This window comes from Microcebus murinus, chromosome 2 (assembly GCF_040939455.1).
Source record: "Microcebus murinus isolate Inina chromosome 2, M.murinus_Inina_mat1.0, whole genome shotgun sequence".
Classification (NCBI taxonomy): Eukaryota; Metazoa; Chordata; class Mammalia; order Primates; family Cheirogaleidae; genus Microcebus; species Microcebus murinus.
The window spans coordinates 100,067,207-100,088,759 of NC_134105.1; the positions used below are offsets into that span (position 1 = coordinate 100,067,207).

A 21,553-nucleotide genomic window follows, 5' to 3' on the forward strand; every position below is an offset into this window, starting at 1 on the left:
CACTGGTGGATTTCCATCAGGGCTTTCTGACCGGTCAGCAGCTTGGTGATCAGCAGAGAGGGAGAGAGAAACAAGGAGAGAAAAACAACAGACCCTTTCTCTTCCCTCCGCCTGCCTCTGGAAGGGACGGAGCGCTTGTGCCTCTCTGGTGAGAATAGGGAAGAGCAAGTGCCCTTGCTGAGCGGGGAGGAGCAGGGCTGGACAGCAGCAGCGTGTTGGATCTGGGCTTTCTCCCTGGGTATGGCAGTCTGTTGCTGTGTCTCCACAGAGGCAGGGCCAAAGAACATGATATTTGTACATTTACTCACTTAATATGAAAAAAAATCCTACTTATTTCCCTCTGGTACCCTCAGAGGGCTCCTTTCCAGGTCCTTGCTACATCATTTTTTAAGTCTAGAAATGAAACTGGTTGGGCTTGCTAGTATACAGGTATGGAAGAAGTCTCAGACTTGGGGATGAGAGCACAGCAGGACAGAACTAGCAGAGCCAGCAAGCGATTCAACGCCCCTATGCTCTGGCTCTTGTTTCCACAACAGGCTTCAGCTTCTCATCAATCACCTCCTTTCAATTTCCAGCTTGGGGAGCAGGAAAAGCTAGTGTGAGACTGACAGTAGGAAATGAAGGGATAGATCAATAAATGAGGGAACATTCGATAATGAAGGTCCATTTATTTGCAGTACTCTGCACTACCCTGGAGCTGGAAAATGGCAGTTAAGGGAGGTTGGGACCTAATTCTACATTCTGAAGGGTCCTCCAAACTCTACTTAAAGGGCTGCCACAGGATGAAACTTCAAGCAACTCTGAAGGCTTGAAAGAGTAGTTGGAACAATTAGTGAGGGAGGGAGCAAAGAGACAAAGTGACAACCATCCAAGAAAGGAGTGAGCAGATATTTGCAGAGGCTGTAGAAAAAACAGCCTACAGAGCAGCAGGAAGAAGCAGCAGGAGTTGTCAAGAGACTGCTGGTATTAAGTGAAGAAGAGGGGTCAAACATTATTCTGTTTTTCTAGCATAGAAAACCACAAAATTTGTGGTAATGGGTCAGTTTGGTAAAGGGGAGAATTAGAGAAAGGAAGATGAAGATCTTTTTGGCCATGTGTAATTTAAGATATCAACCAGATGCTTACTGTAATATGGAAAGATGCTACACTTAGCCTGCTCTGAGAAGGAAAGTTTCAGATGCCACAAAGATGAGTTATGGTGACACACATTCGTATATCAAATGAGTAACCCCTCACTCTTATTCTTTTCCGCTAAAAAAAATAAATAAATACATAAAAATAAATAAATAAAATAAAATGATCGATCCCTTAGAAAATTCTCCTTCCCTCAACTGCTAAGGACATTTCGGAGCTCCTGGACTACGTTTCCCACAGCGCACTGCGCCACGCCCACCTTCGCACCTCCGGAAACACGTCCCAGGAGTCTCTGGGCGCAGAGCTCCGCCTCCGCCGCTAGGGGCGGGGCGACGTCGAACTCGGGAGCGCCCGCTTACGCACTTCCGCTAAGGGTCTGAGGCCGAATCGCCGTGTGGCGGGTTCGAGTCCCGCCTCCTGACTCTGGCCTCTGGCCCTTGAATCCCGGGCGGGGTGCCTTCGCCTGGTAAAACCTCTCCTCGTTAACAGGCGACCGCATACCTGGAGCTTCACCATGGAGGACTACCTGCAGGGTTGTCGAGCTGCTCTGCAGGTAACGGATCACTGTCTACGAGTGTAAGGAACGGAGCACGGGGTCCAGGAAGGGCGAAGATGTGGGATCTGGGGAGCCCCGGCGGTCTGTGTGGAGGGAACACCGAGTTGTGAGAAGGGGGCTTGGGTATGGTCAGTCCTGGAGCTTGAGCGAGAAGCGAGGACCAAGCTTATGAGCTTGCTCAGTCTCCCCGTTTAGCTCCCCACCTTTGGGGTCTGCCCGAGAGAGGGGAGGAGTTTTGGGTCTGGGTCCTGCATTTGATCCTCTGCTTGCTGTCTCCTGGCCCACTTTTGTGAAAAGGACCAGGGCTGTGCCTCCGCTAGCCGTGCCCCGCGAGGTGTGTTTATGGCTTTCTCCCCGCCCCTCTTCCAGTTGCCGGCTGCCCAGGCCTCGCTTGGCCCACTGGCCTCCAGGTGAACCTCGGGTGTGTGTGGAGGGAAGCTGTGCTTAGGCTTTATTTCCTCCGAACGGCTCTGGCGGATCGAACTTATTTCTAGATTAGAGATGGTCGTAGTGTTTTACTTTAAATCAGTGTTTTTCAGCCAAACATTTACAGAATACACCGTGTATTATTTGTCGACCCACAACCTGCATTCCTTTCCCTCCAGGTTTCTCCCTTGGCCTTAACGCTCATAAATTCCATAAAAACCCCTCGCTTGGAAGGGATAAACACAAAGTGTGTTTGGAATCAAAACCATAAACATGACTCCTGAATGGTTTGTGGCTTATATTTGGTGCTCTCTTCCAGTTGGACTTAACCAGCCGTGCTGACTGGTTGTGAGGCATTAGGCTGTATCTGCAGTTAGCAAAAAGCTAGCCAGAGAGGGGCTCCAGGAAGTCACCTGGCCCCCCTATTTTGAATTATACTGCCTTGGAGGAAACCTACTGATGGCTGACTATGCTTTTCTTTTTAAATAAAACTCTATAAATTCCCCAGGGTGTTGGTTTCTGTCTGGTCTTTAACAAATCCTGTCACCTAATTCCTGCTGCAGACTCAGCTGCTGGGATAAATGAATGTCCTTATATTGAATTGAGGTGAAGTTCAATTTTAACACCAATGACATCAAATATTTCCTTGTGAAAAACAAATTTGGGGAAAGTTGTTTCGATGCATAAGGCCATTTGGAGCCAATTTGTTTTGATTACCTCTGATTCCACCACAGGGAGCTCATTGGAGGACCCAATGTATTAATAGAGTTTTGGGGGCACCATTCTAAGTACTAAGCAAAGTTGGATTATTTTCCCCCTGATAACCCAAATGACTGGTTTCTTTTCCACTATTTGGTAAAGAGTCTTTGGACCTGAAACCTCAACAAATAAAATTTCTTTGCATGCATCTGCTGTCCAACATATACCCTCCAGAGCCTTCCCCCACCACCCAGGTTAACAGTAGATCCTCTCCAACAGTATGAGACTGGAAAAATACTTGCTCTCCCTGCATTCGTCTCCCAGGAAGCATGATTTCGTGAACTTGTAAAGGTGAGATTGTATCCTAAAGCTCTCATAATCATACATCCTTGCCAGGGCCTGGAGAAATGAGAAAATTAAACTCTAGAAATGTTAGCAGGTAAAGTGGTGGTAGGGCATACCTGGATGCCAACAATTTAGATTGCTGTTTTACATTTTATTTTATTATGTGAATGCATGGTCACATGTGAAGCAAAGAAATTTATTAAAGACAGTATAGAAAGTATAATTCACTCTCAGAGATGGTAGAGAGCGGACTGCTCCAATAAGGAATAGTTTAGATTGCTTTTAATTATAGAAGTAGTAAATGCACATAATGAAAATTTTAAATACAAAAAGGGCTTCATAAATGAAAAAGATAAAGATCCTTTTTCTTCTCTCCTTCTCCCCATTCCATTCCCTGGAGTCCTCCTTGTTATGTTTATTTTGTAAAGAGAGACACAACTTAGATACACTCATAAGTTTGAATGTTCCTTTAAAACTCTAGTTTAATTATAACTTTAAGGGAATTGTGACTGCTTGGCTTTTGCACAAGATAGAGACAGCTGATAATCCAGCCAAGTCTCTTGTTGCTACCATATTTTTAGCATTTGTAACCAGAGAAATTTTCTATGGCCTCTGCCACAAGACAATAGGATGTTCTATTTTTTAAAAATCCTATTTAACTAAATGTCCTATTCATGGTGACTCATGGAGGGAGAAATCTTCACTTCCGAGTGGGGTTGCATTGCAATTTAGGTGTTTATCCAGGAGCCTATGGATAATATATTGTATGTATTTCTCAGGCATGAGACAGGAATCAGGAGCTGGAATTTACAACCTGGCATCAGTATCATTACCATTTTCTCTGATGAGAGGGTTTGTCTGTCTCTCGCTCTTTGTCTCATTTTTTTTCCTCCCTCATTAACTATTTTGTTAATAGTTATCAGACTGTATTCAGCTTCAGAAGGGATGTGGTTTATTTTGCCAGCCGTAGAACTCGCTCTCCACAACCATTGAGGCCACGAAGAAAATATCTGGATAAGAGAGTCATTTCAACTAGTAGATCTATTTTTTTTTTTTTTAAAGAAAAAAGTTTATACGTATTTACTTGTGGCTCTCAGATTGTATTTCTTCCATTGGCAGCTCAGGTTTCTTCCTGCTGCTAAGTATAGCTGTATTTTCCCTGAACTCTTTCTCTGATGGTCAGAAAACTGAGGCTGTTTGGCTTGTGCTTTCAGCTTGTGGGGATGCAGTGGGGGCTCAGAGTTACACATGTTTTTCCTAAATGAAGAGGAGAATTCTATCTTATAAGTTAGGCAGCCATACATCCAGTTTGCCCAGGGAAATTTTAGTTTTCACCAACATAATCATTAATAGTGCCCCTTTTGGTTCTCAGAAGTGTCACCTCACTCATAAGCTATGTTACGGATTAGAGATACATGGCCATGAAAGGAAGCTCCTCAAGGTAGAATTTAGTTCCATCTGAGAGTCACAAGTACTGGAAACTGGAGGTTTAGAGGAAGAGGCTTGTTCTAGCCTGGGTGGTCGGGAAGGCTTTACAGAGAAAGGAGGCTTTAGGTAGGACTTGAATGGGCAGGGAGAGGTAAAGAAAGGAGAAGATGGAAGGGATCTCAGCTTTACTATTTACAGAGTAGGCACTTAAGTACTATCTCATTTAATCCTCCTAACAACTTCATAAGACTGATTATGGTATTCTCCTTATGTTTTGTATGAGGAAAATGAGGCTTAGACCAGAGTCCCACAACAAGTAAGAAGCAGAGCTGGGATTCAACCCCAGAGTCTTATCTTTTCAAGTGGCAGTTCTACTTTCAGACGGAGAAGAACAAATAGTGCAAAGGGCAAAGCTGGGAATGTGCACTTCGTGGTTTGCTGCTGGTGAATAGTCCAGTCAGGCTGGGGCAATGGTGGGTGTTGACGGGGTAAAGGAATGCTACCACCTCCCTTGGTCAACTCAGTTCCAAGATTTGCTACAAGTCCCAGAGTATTCCTTTTGTTTTTGGTTGCTGTCTGGGTTTGACTGAGCACAAGGGGTTAGCTGTTCACCTTCCTCTGGAGATGATTTCTCCTCATCTCAAAGCTGTGAAGTTGTACTTGGTCCCTACTTTCTGCTTTTCTGCTTAGCCTTCTCTTCATGTCACGGACCTGACTGATCCCGATTCAGCTGCCATTTGCAATGAAGCAACACTTACGTAAATGAGTTTTGGAAAGATTCTTGAGGACCTCTTTGTATCCAGCAGTAGGTCTTTCCCCCTTGCTCTGCCTTTTCTCTGTTCCTCTTACCTTTTTTCTTCAGAGTCAGGGCCATGTGGCCTGTCATGTTTATATAGCTCCCTCTCTAGAGAACATCGTACCCCCTCTCACTGCTTCAGTGAGCAAGTTATCTCTGCAGCCACTTATCTCAAGTGCTTTGCTGTCATTTTGGTCCACAGCCATCTGGGCAGCTCTTGGTATCCAGGAAACAGAAGGGCCTTCTCTGGTATCAGGAGGAGGAATTACAACTCACGGGAGTTACTATAGGGCTGGAGTCTTGAGTACAGAATTCTCTTAGTGCTTTGGAAAAGAGTTAATGTTGAAAAAGAATCCCCACTCTCTAGTGCTGTTCAGTATGAATGGGCCTTGGCTTGTACACTCTTGAAGTAGGCTTAAGAAATGGGCATGGGGAGAATCTAAGGGCAGACTTCCCCCAGCAGCCCTTAGCCCAGAACCCTGACAGGTAACCTCTGCCCTTCTTCTCTCTAGGGATGGAAGTAGGAGATGGGAAAGAAGGTGGTTTAAAAACAAAAACAAAAGCCTATCTAGTAACTAAATAGGGCACTTTATACCACCAGAAGTCTTCTAAAATTGCCCCTTTCAGGCTGTGGCTTTCCGGTAGGGTCAGAGGGGGAGTGATAGCCTATACAGGAAAGATGATTCTAGGTTTCTCTTTTTTCTTTTTCTTTTTCTTTTCTTTTCTTTTCTTTTCTTTTCTTTTCTTTTCTTTTCTTTTCTTTTCTTTCTTTTTTTTTTTTTTTTTTTTTTTTTTTTTGAGACAGAGTCTCACTTTGTTGCCCAGGCTCCAGTGAGTGCCGTGGCATCAGCCTAGCTAATGGCAACCTCAAACTCCTGGGCTCAAGCAATCCTGCTGCCTCAGCCTCCCAAGTAGCTGGGACTACAGGCATGTGTCACCATGCCCGGCTAATTTTTTCTATATATATTAGTTGGCCAATTAATTTTTTTCTATTTATAGTAGAGGTGGGGTCTTGCTCTTTCTCAGGCTGGTTTTGAACTCTTGACCTCGAGCAATCCGCCTGCCTCGGCCTCCCAGAGTGCTAGGATTACAGGCGTGAGCCACCACACCCGGCCTGATTCTAGGTTTCCCTATATTCTTTTTTCCTAAAAGTTATATTACTTGATAACTGTTTCTTGCTATTTTTACTCCTCTGAACCCCCTTCCTACTTTGCTAAACTCTTTTTTTTTTTTTGAGACAGAGTCTCGCTTTGTTGCCTAGGCTAGAGTGAGTGCCGTGCCATCAGCCTAGCTCACAGCAACCTCAAACTCCTGGGCTCAAGCGATCCTGCTGCCTCAGCCTCCCAAGTAGCTGGGACTACAGGCATGCGCCACCATGCCCGGCTAATTTTTTTCTATATATATTAGTTGGCCAATTAATTTCTTTCTATTTATAGTAGAGACGGGTCTCACTCTTGCTCAGGCTAGTTTCAAACTCCTGACCTTGAGCAATCTGCTCTCCTCGGCCTCCTAGAGAGCTAGGATTACAGGCGTGAGCCACCGCGCCTGGCCTGCTAAACTCTTGTATCTAGCAAATCTTCTGTGATTGAAGAAGGCAGAGTGTATGGATTTTCACTTTCCTATAACCGAAGAGTTTTCAACTGGGGGCAGTTTTGTCCCTCAGGGAACATTTGGCAAGTCTGGGGACATTTTGGATTGTCATGACTGAAAGTGCTACCAGCATCTAGTGGGTAGAGGCCAGGGATACTTGCAAATACCCTACAATGCACAGGGCAGCCGCCAGAACAAAGAATTATCCAGTCCAAAAAACCAATAACGTGGAAATTGAGAAGCTCTCCTATAATGAATGTGTCTCATTTTGTCTCTCTCATCCCATCCTCTTTCAGAAGAAGGCTAAGGTAGAAGTTCAAAAGTAAACTGGTAAAAGAGAATTATTGTGCCCTTAGTTAAGCCATAGGCCTTATGGTTTTATTCCACCCAGCAGAATGCTCATACTTGGAATGAAATAATAATTTAAGTACCTGCCTTATTGGGTTGTTTTGAGGATTAAATGATTAATTAGTGCATGTAAAAATATTAGAATACTGCCTGGCACACTCAATAAATGCTTAAAAACAAAACAAAACCCTGTTTCCGCTTTTGTGAGTACTGTAATTTTAGTATATTTTATTTTAAAACTCTGAAAGCTAAGGAGATGCAAGGGAACAAGTTAATAATAGCAGCTATCTCTTCCTCCTCAGAGTTCTTATCAGCAGCTGGACTTTTTAAAGCTTTAAAAATAAAAGTTCCAGTAGCAACTGTTCTTGCTTTGATCCAAACTTGCTGGGAAAGTGTCTGCTTCTTTGGTTGTGAAAGGTGTTGGTTATATATGTTTATTACTGGGCCTTCTCGGAGTGGGGGGAGTGTTCCTGGACAACTGGATAGTGGACTAGATTTTATTTTTACCTTTATTTTCAAAGCCTCTTCAACTGTTGTCATGATTTAGAAGCGTAAGTATTCTTTTCCCTATTATAAAAATGGGAATAGGCTGGCGTGGTGGTTCATGCCTGTAATCTTAGCACTCTGGGAGGCCGAGGTGGGAGGATTGCTTGAGCTTAAGAGTTCAAGACCAGCCTGAGCAAGAGCAAGATCCCATGTCTACTATAACTAGAAAAAATTAGCCTGTCGTGGTGGCATGCACCTGTAGTCCCAGCTACTTGGGAGGCTGAGGCAGGAGGACTGCTTGTACCCAGAAGTTTGAGCTTGCTGTGAGCTAGGCTGACACCACGGCACTTTAGCCCAGGTGACACAGGAAGTCTTTCTCCAAAAAAAAAAAAAACTAGGAGGAAAAAAAAAAACAGTTGATATGCCCAAGAGCATATCTTGAATATATCAGCTACCCCAAGTGCTCTACTTTTGACTACCCCAAAAAGCATAAGAAATTGGTGGAGGATTATTTATTGTTCCTCTTCTGTAAGTTAACGTTCAGGGAGACAGTTTAATAGAGAGGAAAGGGCACTTTTCCACTAACTGGATGTGTGTGGAATGCTTAAGGCTTAGCTAAAACATTTATGCTCTCTCTGTTTATATCCTTGTCTATGAAATAGGACCCATAAGATTATCTGACCTGCCTTGTCTTTGAAGATCAATGAGAGGAAGTACATGAAGCCCTACATGAGTATAAGATAAATGGAAATGGATAGAGATACTTTTGTTAATTTCCCATTCTTCTTCCTCTCCAGGAGTCCCGACCTCTACATGTTGTACTAGGAAATGAAGCCTGTGACTTGGACTCCATGGTGTCTGCTCTTGCCCTGGCTTTTTACCTAGCAAAGGTGAGTACTAGGCTGAGGCAAGAGGATCATTTGAGCCCAGGAGTTTGAGGTTGCAGTGAGCTATGATGCTGCTGCATTCTAGCCTGGGGAACAGAATGAGACCCTGTCTCAAAAAAAAAAAAAAAAACAAAAAAAAAAAACAGGTGAGTACCTGAGTCCCTTAGAATGAAAAAGTTTAGATTAAAGACCTAGCTCTGCCACTTACCAGCATTAGCATTAGGTAAGTTAAATCCCTTAACTTTACTGAGTCTCATGGTACTGTCTATAAAGTCTGAAATGATAATATTTTACAATGTTGCTGTAAGAAATAAGTATATTTTAAGAATTTATACACCATAAAAGCAATATTCAGTTTATTATTGCATTCCATATAGGTATCAGTGACCTAGTGTGTCCTCCTCTTGCCCAGGTCAGCTCTTGAGGATTAATAATCCCTTCTCTGCAGCATCCCATCTAGAACTGTGTCTTTTCCATGAGTTTTCTTGTTGACCTTCATGTTATTGTTAAGAAGGAGGGAGGTCAAGAGTCTTCTCTTTATTTTTATAGACTGGGTAATTGTGTCTTTGAGAAAAGTAGTAACTTACCCAAGATTATGTTTCCTTTGGTCCCAATAGTCTTATTACCTTTTCCTGCTATTCATTGTGATACCATCTTTTCATTTTCCTATTCAGACGACCGAGGCAGAGGAAGTCTTTGTGCCAGTTTTAAATATAAAACGTTCTGAGCTACCTCTACGAGGTGACAACATCTTCTTCCTTCAGAAGGTTAACATTCCAGAGACCATCTTGATTTTTCGGGATGAGATTGACCTCCATGCGTTGCACCAGGCTGGCCAACTCACTCTCATCCTTGTCGACCATCATGTCTTACCGAAGTAAGTAGAAGAGAATTAAGTTGATACTTATCATGTACCATGTTGGGGTCTGATGAGTGAGATATAAAGAGAAGAAGAAAGAATTTTTGCTTTTAGGGATCTCATAGGCTAATCATAATGAATGATCATATTAGATATAGAAAGTCAACAGAAAATATTGTCAATAATCCTGTTGTATATATGTCTATGGCATAAAGACATATACTATAATAATTAAAAAAAATAGAACATGGTTAGTTCAAATCAAAGGATAACCCAAATATTTAAATCTGCCTTTGGAATCATTTCAAGATTTTATGGCAGATTTATTGTACTAGGAACCTTTGAAATATGTTTGTAACTATATTTTAATTTTTTTTTTTTGAGACAGAGTCTCACTCTGTTGCCCAGGCTAGAGTGCCATGGCATCAGCCTAGCTCACAGCAATGTCAAACTCCTGGGCTCAAGTGATCCTACTGCCTCAGCCTACCAAGTAGGTGGGACTACAGGCATGTGCCACCATGCCCGGCTAATTTTTCTATATATTTTTAGTTGGCCAATTAATTTCTTTCTATTTTTAGTAGAGACGGGCTCTTGCTCTTGGTCAGCCTGATCTCGAACTCCTGACCTTGAGCTATCCTCCCACCTCAGCCTCCCAGAGTGCTAGGATTACAGGCTTGAGCCACCGCCCCTGGTCTTATATTTTTAATTTTTGAAAGTTAGCAAAAGTATTTCCTCCGTAAACTCTTGTGATTTTAGAATAATGTCTTATGGTAGAGTCTGTAAATATCTCATTAGTATCTCTTTAACAAGTGTACACAGCTATAATAATCCTATCCCTAATTTAGGACTGGAAAATATTGCCAAAAGAACAACACAAGTATGAGACTTTCTTGAGTCTTTCTGGCTCCTATGAATATTAAAATGTATAATTTTTTTCCTTGCACACACTGTGGTTATAGCAAGACCTTGATAGAGGGTAGCGTAAGAGCATTGATCCATCTACACATTCATTCCATTAATAAACGTTTATTTAGAGGATGAAGGTGAGACAGTCCCTGTTCTCACGCTTTCAGTCAGGAAGAGGGAACTAGACAGACAGATCATTGTAATGGGTGTTAGAGTTAAGTGATAACTCTCAGCTCTAGGGGACAGTAGATGTATGAAGGATGGAATGGTTCATTATGCCAGAGGGAATATCAGAAAACTTTTCCTGAGAGCATCAGGAAAAGTTTCCTGGCAGAGTTGACCTTTATCTCAGCCTTGAAAGAGGACTAGTTGTTTGCTCAGTAAATGGGGAGGGAAGGTAGTTAGAAAAGGCATTCCAGGCAGAGGGAAATAATAGAAGCAAATGCAGGCAGGCATGAAATAGAATGGTGAGCTAGGGCAACTGGAATTTGTTTTGCACAGCTGGAGCATAAAATATGAAGGAGAAGTAGGGCATGGAAAAAAGACTAGAGAGGTAGGCAGGAGGTAGATCATAGAGGATTGTAGGCCTTTCTAAAGTGATTGGACTTTATTTTAGGCAATGGGGAACTATTGTAATTATATTCCAGGCCCTAACAGAATCAAATTTGCTTTTTTCAAATGATCATTCAGGCAGCTTTGTGAAGAGGGCTTAGGAGAGTTCTTGGTTAAGAGACTACTAGAATAGTTCAGATGAGAGTATTGAGGGCCTAGCCCTAGAACAAGGTAGTAACTAACAGAGGGTTGAAAGCAAGGGCATGAATAGGAATTGGGATAGAAGCCACAGGACCTGGTGACCTGCCTGGAATTTGAGTATTGAGTGGATTGAAGAAACAGAGATTTAGTTGTTGAGTATCAAGGGTATCAATTGGAAAAGCAACCCTAAAGAACAACAAATGTGTGAATAAGATATTTGCAGGAGATGCTTCACAATATTCACTTACATGCTATTTAAAGATGACTTCAGTTATAACATTAAAGAATTGAGAAGAGTGAGGCAGAGGTAGAAGTGATCGAAGGTCTAAGTGTTTGCATTTTCCTTTATGGGTGGGGTGAAGATTGGTTAGAAGCAGCTGAAGTGCCCCTACTTATCTTTCTTTCTCTTTTCCCCTGCCCTTCCCCTTCTGCAGAAGTGATGCAGCCCTAGAGGAGGCAGTAGCAGAGGTGCTAGACCATCGACCCATTGAGCAGAAACACTGTCCTCCCTGTCATGTTTCAGTTGAACTGGTGGGGTCCTGCGCTACCCTGGTGACTGAGAGAATCCTGCAGGGGGCACCAGAGATCTTGGACAGACAAACTGCAGCCCTTCTGCATGGTGAGCGTAGCTTTGGGGTTGAGACTGGACTACTTCTATTCCCATCCGAGAGAAGGGAGAATGAAAAAGTCTAGACTCCTCCAGCCTAACCATATGCTCTCAAAGCCATTCAGTTCATACCAAAGGATGGTATTCTTCTGGGGGACAATCAGACTTTTGTTTAAAGGCCTATGGGATACTTTGTTGGAGAAAACAGAAAGGAAGCACAGGGCAACAGACCCAGAAGCTTCCCATTAGTGTCACTGTATAATGGAAGGACTAGCTAAAGAAGCAAGAAATGGATTTTAATACTAGTGCCTCCAAGAAATAATTATATGACCTTAAGCAAATCTCTTAACCTTTCTTATTCTCATTTTTTCTATTTGTAAAAAAAAAAGAGAGAGAGAGAGTTGGACTAGATTGACTCTTCTGACTTACAAGATTCTTTGATGGACTTTGGCCTACAGAAGAGATACCATCTCTCTAAACATACCAAAATCTCCAAGCATTAAGATGCTCAGGCTCTCTTTCTACCTTTTCCCCATTTCCCTGCCTACATTTTAGTTTGGATTTAGGAGGTCTTATTCAGAACACAGTCCCAGTTTCTCGTTTTGTTTTTAGTGGGTTTGCCATACAAGTCTCCTGTATTGTGTCCATTTGGTTTGAAGGTTATGTGTGTTCTAGTGGTCGTGCATGGAGGGTCATAGGATTGGGGAGTTCCGCCATCTCCCTTCTCCACAGGAACCATCATCTTGGACTGTGTCAACATGGACCTTAAAATTGGAAAGGCAACCCTAAAGGACAGCAAATATGTGGAAAAACTAGAGGCCCTCTTCCCAGATCTGCCCAAGAGAAATGACATCTTTGATTCCCTACAAAAGGCAAAGTTTGATGTATCAGGTATGAAGTATTAAGCTGACTTCTCTACTTCGCACATGAGAAAATATGTGGACAAGCCTTGTTCATTATATTCTTAAATAACATTAAAATACTTTAAGAGCATACATAAAGATTTAAGCTTTACACCAGAGAGAAATGAGGTAGCATGAGTCTGATCATGAACTAATTTACAGGATTATTCTATCCTGGCTGTTGGGTAGGATGAGAAGGAATATATTAAGAGTCTCCGAGGTTCCAGTCTAATCAGAGAATATAAGACATATAAATAAAATATGCTGAGGGTATACTAAATTATCAAAGTGAGCTCTATGTAATAGGTTAGGGAAATGAAGAAACGTTTAGTGTGAGTATGCAAAAGACAAAGGAAGAGGACAAAAATCTTTCATAATCTACCCAGTTACCCCCTGTTGACATAAAAAGGAAGGTACCACATGTACTTTTTTTTTTTTTTTTTTTTTTTTGTGGACGAGGTTCTGGGGCCCCAAGAGCAGGGGCCCCAGAAGCTGCCCAAAGATCTTTATTTCTTTTTTTTTTTTTTTTTTTTTTTTTTTTTTTTTTTTTGAGACAGAGTCTCGCTTGTTGCCCAGGCTAGAGTGAGTGCCGTGGCGTCAGCCTAGCTCACAGCAACCTCAAACTCCTGGGCTCAAGCAATCCTCCTGCCTCAGCCTCCCGAGTAGCTGGGACTACAGGCATTCGCCACCATGCCCGGCTAATTTTTTTTTTATATATATATATTAGTTGGCCAATTAATTTCTTTCTATTTATAGTAGAGACGGGGTCTTGCTCTTGCTCAGGCTGGTTTCGAACTCCTGACCTTGAGCAATCCGCCCACCTCAGCCTCCCAAAGTGCTAGGATTACAGGCGTGAGCCACCGCGCCCGGCTACCACATGTACTTTTAAAAAATTTAAACAAGCTAGGCTTGGTGGCTCATGCCTGTAATCCTAGCATTTTGGGAGGCCGAGATGGGAGGATTGCTTCAGGCCAGGAGTTTGAGTCTAGCCTGAACAACATGGCAAGACCCCATCTGTACAAAAAATAAAAAATTAGCTGGCATGGTATCACACACCTATAGTCCTAGCTACTTGTGAGGCTGAGGCAGGAGGATTACTTGAGCCCAGGAGTTTGAGGTTGCAGTGAGCTATGATGATGCCACTGTATTCTAGCCCGGGGAACAAAGCGAGACTGTCTCAAAAAAAAAAAAGGAAAATGGAAACAATACAGAAAGGGGAAAAATCAAAAGTAACAGCCTTTTTTCTTGCTTTTGTCCTTCTCTTCAAATTCCATAACTCTAAAGGTAACTATTGTCACCCATTTATTTAAAGGTAGTTTTTGCATTTTTGGTTATCTCTTTGTTCATTGCCCCAGAGAGAGGCTGTTTTTCCTCTTCCTTGACTCATCTTGGTGTCCTCGCCTTCCTGGTCTTGGGAGTCTGGGCTCCCCTGTTTGACCCCTAGTCTTACATCCACTTTCTAGGACTGACCACTGAGCAGATGCTGAGAAAGGACCAGAAGACCATCTATAGACAAGGCATCAAGGTGGCCATTAGCACAATATATATGGATTTGGAGGTAAGAGCAAGATGTTGGTGTGGGTGGGGAGAAAAAATCTTTAGTTATGCTTGTAATCTTGCTCCTCATTCCTGGCTTACCTCTAAAATATATCTTTTTTTTTTCTTTTCTTTTTTCTCACTCACTTACCCACCCATTCTCTCACTCCCTCCTCCAAAATATATCTTGTACCTATCTTCTCATCTCCATCTCCACTGTGACTGCCACAGTCCATCATCTTTCATTGTACCATGTAAAAGCCTCTGTATTGTTTTCCCTGCCTCCACTTTTGCACTTCGACAAACCATTCTCCCCATAGCAGCCAGAGTATCTTTCTAAGACATAAATCAAATCATATCAGATCACCCTTCCCTTTATTGCCCTTTCATTGTACTTCTGATAAAATCTAAAGGCTTTACCATGGTTTACAGGGCCCTACTTGATCTGGCCTTATCTTTTTCTCTGGCCTCATCTCATTCCAGCCCCACTCCTGCGCTCACAATACTGTAGGCACACTGGTTTTCTTTCTGTTCCTCACACCATTAAGCTTATTCCCAGCTCAGGGTCTTTGAACTTGCTTTTTTCTTTGCAGACTGGCTCTTTCTTATCATTCGGGTTTTAGCACAGATGTCTCCTACTTCAGGAGGTTTTTCCTGACCACCCTAACTGAAGTAATATCCCTTGTGCTCAAGAAACCTCTGGAAGTTATCTTTTTTTTTTTTTTTTAAATAGCACTTAACGGATTGAAACAATCTTGTTTCATAGTTTCCTTGTTTATTGTCTATATTCCTATACTAGTTTATCGACTTCACCAGAACAGAGACCTTGTTTCTTTTGTGTCAGCTATATCTCTAGCACCTTTGACACTGCCTGACACATAGTGGATGCTCAGTAAATTTTGTTGAATGGGTGAATGAATATAACCTTAATGGTGGTTTTTTAATACCTGGTTCCATGTCATAGTAGTTTAAATTATTCACCTGCTTTGAACACATACTTAAATAATTAAATAATCAAATAAAACAAAATAGCATGGTCTCTTCCCTTATAGTACATAACCTAGTTTGGGAAACAAACATGGAAATATAAAAGGCTTGCCAAGTACTATAACCATACTACAGATAAACACATTAGAAATGCCAAGAATCAGGCTGGGCGAGGTGGCTCATGCCTGTAATCCTAGCACTCTGGGAGGCTGAGGTGGGCGGATTGCTTGAGGTCAGGAGTTCAAAACCAGCCTGAGCAACAGTGAGACCCCGTCTCTACTATAAATAGAAATAAATTAATTGGCCAACTAATATATATAGAAAAAATTAGCCGGGCATGGTGGCACATGCCTGTGGTCCCAGCTACTTGGGAGGCTGAGGCAGCAGGATTGCTTGAGCCCAGGAGTTTGAGGTTGCTGTGAGCTAGGTTGATGCCATGGCACTCACCCTAGCCTGGGCAACAAAGCAAGACTCTGTCTCAAAAAATAAAAATAAAAAAAGAGATAGAGTCTTGACCAGGCACGGTGGCTCACACCTGTAATCCTAGCAATGTGGGAGGCTGAGGCGGGCAGATTGCTCGAGGTCAGGAGTTTGAAACCAGCCTGAGCAAGAGCGAGACCCCGTCTCTACTATAAATAGAAAGAAATTAATTGGCCAACTAAAAAATATATAGAAAAATTAGCCAGGCATGGTGGTGCATGCCTATAGTCCCAGCTACTGAGGCAGGAGGATCGCTTGAGCCCAGGAATTTGAGGTTTCTGTGAGCTAGGCTGCCACCATGGCACTCTAGCCAGGGCAATAAGAGTGAGACTCTGTCTCAAAGAAGAAAGAAATGCCAAGAATAGAGAAGAGCCCTGGTCTGAAATAAGCGGTGATATTATTTATTGGAGGAAATGCTGCATGAGATTTTGGAGAAGAAAATAGATTGGCAAATAAGGAAAGGCCAGGGATGCACTTGTTACATGTCCACTCTTATTTGTATGTCCTGTTATCCATCCTGTTTTAGAAAACAAATCCCCTCAAGGCAAAGACCTTGTTTGATTGCAAAAGCAGGAGAGCCTTGAACATACTGGGCACATTATATACATTATCATGTTTTCATTCTTAAAACAACTACATTTGGTAAGCGTTGTATCTTTATTTTACAGATAAGGAAACTCAGATCCAGGGAGGTTAATATAACTCTTTGATTATATAGCTAAGAAGTAATAGAGCTGATTTTCAAATCAATTCTGCCTTAATCCAAAGCCTATATTCTCCTCATTCTACCACACTGCCTCCCAACACACAGATAACAGAGAGTAAATACTCAATACCTTTCTTATGGAGCACAAGTCCCCAGTTAACATGCAAAGAAGCCCTTGATAAGTATGTTTTGTTGGTGATGACGAGGAGGGTCCAGCTATAGCCCTCCTTGCTTTCCATTTCTTTCCTTTCAGGCCTTTCTGCAGAGGTCCGACCTCCTTGCAGATCTCCATGCTTTCTGCCAGGCTCACAGCTATGATGTCCTTGTCGCCATGACTATCTTTTTCAACACTCAAAATGAGCCAGTGCGGCAGTTGGCTATTTTCTGTCCCCATGTGGCACTCCGAATGACGGTGAGTCTCTTTCCCTTCTCCAACCTGAGGGCCTTACAGAGCTTGCCTGTATGTACCTCTGTGCTCTACAGCTTTGTGCTGTAAAGACCTCTCCTTGGTTCTTATATTATCATATTTACACAGAAGTCCCTTGACCTGTTTCCAGGATCTCCCCTCCTGCTTTTTTTTCATTCTCTATCTCTATACGGATATCTTTAATCATACCATTGTTGAGGAAGGGAGATTCCAAAGAGAATTATAGATACAATTCCTACTTTGAAGGAACTTGAAAGAAATCTGGTTAAAAGGAAATGTTAGGCTGGGTGTGGTGGTTCATGCCTGTAATCCTAACACTTAGGGATGCTGAGGTGGGAGGATTGCTTGAGCCCAGGAGTTTGAGGTTGCAGTGAGCTATGATGACACCATGGCACTCTAGCCCAGGCAACAACACAGTGAGACCTGTCTTAAAAAGAAAAAAAGAAGAAGGATATTTTATCAGTCTGGAGTTAAAACTCCATTTTTGGTTTAATCATTAATTCTTCACCCTTAAAAAATCATTTCCTTTCTTTCTACTCTACTGGCCTGGAAATTAGAAACACAGAGAAGCATTTTTTACTACTTACCCTGCAGGAATTAATTATTCTGTATAGTGTGAACTCTGCAGAGAAGTGATGTAGGACCAGGTTTGTTTTCCTTCTTGATCTATTTAGCACCTTTTCTTCTTCTTCCCCTTTCTGTTCCTCTGTTGGTTGTTGATTATCCCAGGAAAGAATTTAAAAGCGGGTGTAAGACAGTTTGGGGACTCTTAACGTTGCCTGGGCTATGTGATGACTGCTAAAGACAGAATATAGCCAGATAAACCCTTAAACTCATGGAAGGTGTTCCTGCCCTTTCCCACCTCTCTTTATCTCTGTCTTCTCCCCAAGAAAGCAAATGTAATTTCATCTAGTGTAAGGTAGTTTGGCATTGTGAAAAGAACTATAGCTTTTAAAGTCAGATAGATGTGCTTTTCTGTTCAGGTTTACCACTTACTTGCTCTTTGAGCTAAGGCAAATTAGTCAACTTCTGAGTCTGGGAATGGCATAATAATACTTACAGGCTGGGCGAGGTGGCTCACGCCTGTAATCCTAGCACTCTGGGAAGCTGAGGTGGGTGGATCACTCGAGGTCAGGAGTTCGAAACCAGCCTGAGCAACAGCGAAACCCCGTCTCTACTATAAATAGAAAGAAATTAATTGGCCAACTAGTATATATAGGAAAAATTAGCTGGGCATGGTGGTGCATGCCTGTAGTCCCAGCTACTCAGGAGGCTGTCGGGAGGCTAAGGCAGTAGGATCGCTTGAGCCCAGGAGTTTGAGGTTGCTGTGAGCTAGGCTGACGCCACGGCACTCACTCTAGCCTGGGCAACAAAGCGAGACTCTGTCTCAAAAAAAATAAAAAAAAATTAATACTTACGGATTGGCTTTATGTGATCATTAAATGTAATGTCATATGTAAAGTACATTGCTAGGCACAGAGTAAGCACTCAGTAAACAGTGGCTCTTACTAATCCTGTCAGGAAGAAAAGGGTACTTTGGCCATATGAAGTGCCTCTCCCACCTTCCTGAATCTCATCCCCTCTGTGCACCTCTTCTGAAGCTGATGACTCTGTCATTGCCCAGGATGCCTCTGTGCTGGAAAACAGGAGTCATCCTCTCACAGTCTGCCCACCATCTTCCCGCTTCCTCCTATGTTAGGGGTAGTATAATATATCGATTTAGAATGTTGGCTTTGGTGACAGATCTGGGTTCGAATGTTAATTTTGCTTCACACAGATCATGACCTTAGGCAAGTCACCTAATCTGTCTAAGCCTCAGTTTACCTATATGTAAGTGAGGGTGATAGTAATAGGTGTGAGGAAAGTGAGATAATATTGTAAATGGCCAGACTTTGCAGCATACTTGGCATATTTCCCACTCCCATTTTGTTCTGTTCATTCTTTCTGCTTCCCTCCTTCCTCTGACCCCCAGATAGATGCTAGTCCCATCCCAGCTAAGGACAGAGTTCAAGTTCTGGAGCACAGGTATACACTGGGAAACAACACTAGATTAAAAGCCAGGGGCCCTGGGTTCTGGTTCAGATTCAGCCATCATCTACTTGATTTTGCTCGAGATACTTAATCTCTCTGAACTTTAATTTCCTTATTAATACAATGAAATATATGATCTAAAATGTTTCTTCTGTTTCTAAAATACTGTGTATATTAGTGACATTCCTTTTGTTGCAAGCAACAAAACTGAACTCTATTCCATAGAGGCAGTACTAATGAAGAAAAAAAAAAAAAAACTGAACTCTGGATAACTTAATTTTAAAGCATTTTCTCATCTATAAAGGAAGCCTCTCACTTAGAAGCCTCAGCTCTTTGCTACACCAAGTTATATATCATTTCCCCATTATTGTTTCCTCTGTAGATCTGTGGAGTCCTGGAAAGTTCCCACTCTCCATCCCTGAAGCTGACTCCTGCCCCAAGCACCCATCCCAACCTCCAAGCCTATCTTCAAGGCAACACCCAGGTCTCTCGAAAAAAACTTCTGCCTCTGCTCCAGGAAGCCCTGTCAGTGTATTTTGACTCCATGAAGATCCCTTCGGGGCAGTCTGAGACAGTGGTTGTTTCCAAGGAGCAGGTGGACAAGGAATTGGACAGGGCAAGTAACTCCCTGATTCCTGGATTGAGCCAAGATGAGGAGGACCCTCCACTGCCCCCCACACCCATGAACAGCTTGGTGGATGAGTGCCCTCTGGATCAGGGGCTGCCCAAACTCTCCGCTGAGGCTGTCTTTGAGAAATGCAGCCAGATCTCGCTGTCACAGTCTACCACTGCCTCCCTGTCAAAGAAGTGACTGTTGGGAGGGCAGGGGATCGATGGTAGGTGAGGTTACGTGACCCACCTGAAATGCATGTTTTGAGATGTGTGGAGATTCGGCAGTTGTCTTCATTGCTCCAGAATCTGGTATACTGTTTCCATAAAACTGTGAAGAGAAAGAAGTGAAAGAAAGCAGCTGCTATGAGAATGGCTTTGTACCTTTTTCCCCAATTACCAATCAGACAAATTTTATTATTTAGTTTTATTATTTAAATCTGGGCCAGGCACGGTGGCTCACACCTGTAATCCTAGCTCTCTGGGAGGCCAAGTCGGGCAGATCATTTGAGCTCAGGTGTTCGAAACCAACCTGAGCAAGAGTGAGACCCCGTCTCTACTATAAATAGAAAGAAATTAATTGGCCAACTTAATATATATAGAAAAAATTAGCCGGGCATGGTGGTGCATGCCTGTAGTCCCAGCTATTTGGGAGGCTGAGGCAGAAGGATCACATGAGCCCAGGAGTTTGAGGTTGCTGTGAGCCAGGCTGATGCCATGGCACTCAGTCTAGCCTGGGCAACAAAGTGAGACTCTGTCTCAAAAAAAATAAATCTGCACTGACTTTCCTGTATTTCATTTGCCAGGGGTACAATGTGGTATATCCACAGTCCCAGAAGAATGGGGCAAAAAGAATGTAGACCCCAAAAGTGCCCTCAGTAAAGATCTTGAACAGAACCAATATCTGTCATGAAATCAAACATTCATCGATTGTCTCCATGTATTCATTTTTTGAAGTATTTATTGAATACCTGCTTCAAGCGAGACAGAAAAGAGAGTGAGCTTGGAAATTCTTATTCTAGTTCTCAGCCTTTAGCAGATTTCCAACTCTGACTCTTTTTTCTGCCTCTGGTTAGGTGATGGTGCTTGATTCAGAGATGGCTGAATTTCTATTCTGAGCTTATTGTGACTGTTTCAGGTCCTCTTTGGGAACAGATTGGAGGCCATTGTCTTCTCTCCTGATCAAGTGGCCTGGCTCTCTGTTCCTTTGGATCCCTCTGTCCCAGAGCCAACAGGAATCTTAAAGAGACCCTGAAGACCCCTGATTCTTAAGAGTCCAGGTAGCATACAGGAAAGCCTTAAGACCTCATAGGTGTTCTTTCCCAAAGACAGCAGAACTGCAATGAGAGCCCTGGGTCTGTCCCCTCCCTTAACAGGTCTATCAATTTCTTGTCCATCACTTTCTGTTCTTGCTCATATTAAAAGGAAGCATGGAGTTCAATACTGCCGCAAACCCTGTGTCTTTTGGCAAGGCACTTCACTATTCTAGGTCTCATTTTACCCCTCTGTAAGACAGGGTTTATTTATACTAGATGTGCCCTGATATTCTGTGATCTGCCTCTTGCTGCCATTCTTTCTCTCCTCTGCTTCTCTGTATTTTTTCTTCTGTTTTCCCTGGGAATGTTTGGGGTCACTGGATTGTCTATATTTATGTATGATTGTACCAAGGGACTCAGTCTTATGTAGCATGTATAGGGGTATGATTCATACCATAGTGGCCCAGCAGAGAGCTCCCTCCCACTGACTTGTTCTGCATGTGTAGAGTCTCCCTTTTTTCTTCAGACAAACCCATTCCCCCTTTTCCTACCCTACAGCTCTATTCCATGTAAGTTGCTGACAGTTTCACTGACCAGTGGGGTATATGATGGTTTTGGCATGACATCTTCCAGTGTAAGGGGGACAGTCTGACTTTACTTTGAGGATATGTCTGTAGCCATTTGGAAGGTAAAAAATAGTGTTGTGCTCACTGAACCTACCAAAGGAATTTATGTTTTGTAACTTTGGTACTTTATTTTGCATTTTGTTAAAGTATTAAATACTTTTTTCCTGTTTAGA

At 42.6% G+C, this 21,553-nt stretch overlaps 1 protein-coding gene and 1 long non-coding RNA gene across 3 annotated transcripts; one reads left to right on the forward strand and one right to left on the reverse strand.

Moving 5' to 3' along the window:
* The first annotated feature begins 259 nt into the window (after positions 1 to 259).
* On the forward strand, positions 260 to 21,549 carry PRUNE1 (prune exopolyphosphatase 1). 2 transcript variants are annotated; one of them, XM_012767500.3, is made up of 8 exons: positions 260 to 1,687; positions 8,606 to 8,698; positions 9,370 to 9,572; positions 11,648 to 11,832; positions 12,553 to 12,711; positions 14,186 to 14,280; positions 16,685 to 16,843; positions 19,272 to 21,549. In XM_012767500.3, the coding sequence occupies exons 1-8, from the start codon at positions 1,649 to 1,651 to the stop codon at positions 19,698 to 19,700; spliced, it is 1,362 nt and encodes a 453-aa protein (XP_012622954.2). In that variant the 5' UTR covers positions 260 to 1,648; the 3' UTR covers positions 19,701 to 21,549. The 2 variants fall into 2 exon arrangements, with proteins under 2 accessions (XP_012622954.2, XP_012622957.2); XM_012767503.2 differs by lacking the exons at positions 260 to 1,687; positions 8,606 to 8,698; positions 11,648 to 11,832; positions 12,553 to 12,711 and having other exon boundaries at positions 9,497 to 9,572.
* Positions 9,522 to 19,829, reverse strand: LOC142869577 (uncharacterized). The gene is made up of 5 exons (XR_012918158.1): positions 19,749 to 19,829; positions 18,449 to 18,548; positions 17,919 to 18,035; positions 17,446 to 17,564; positions 9,522 to 9,621 (listed from the first exon to the last, which is right to left on the reverse strand). It is a non-coding gene; the product is annotated as an uncharacterized LOC142869577 (long non-coding RNA).
* Positions 21,550 to 21,553: the final 4 nt, after the last annotated feature.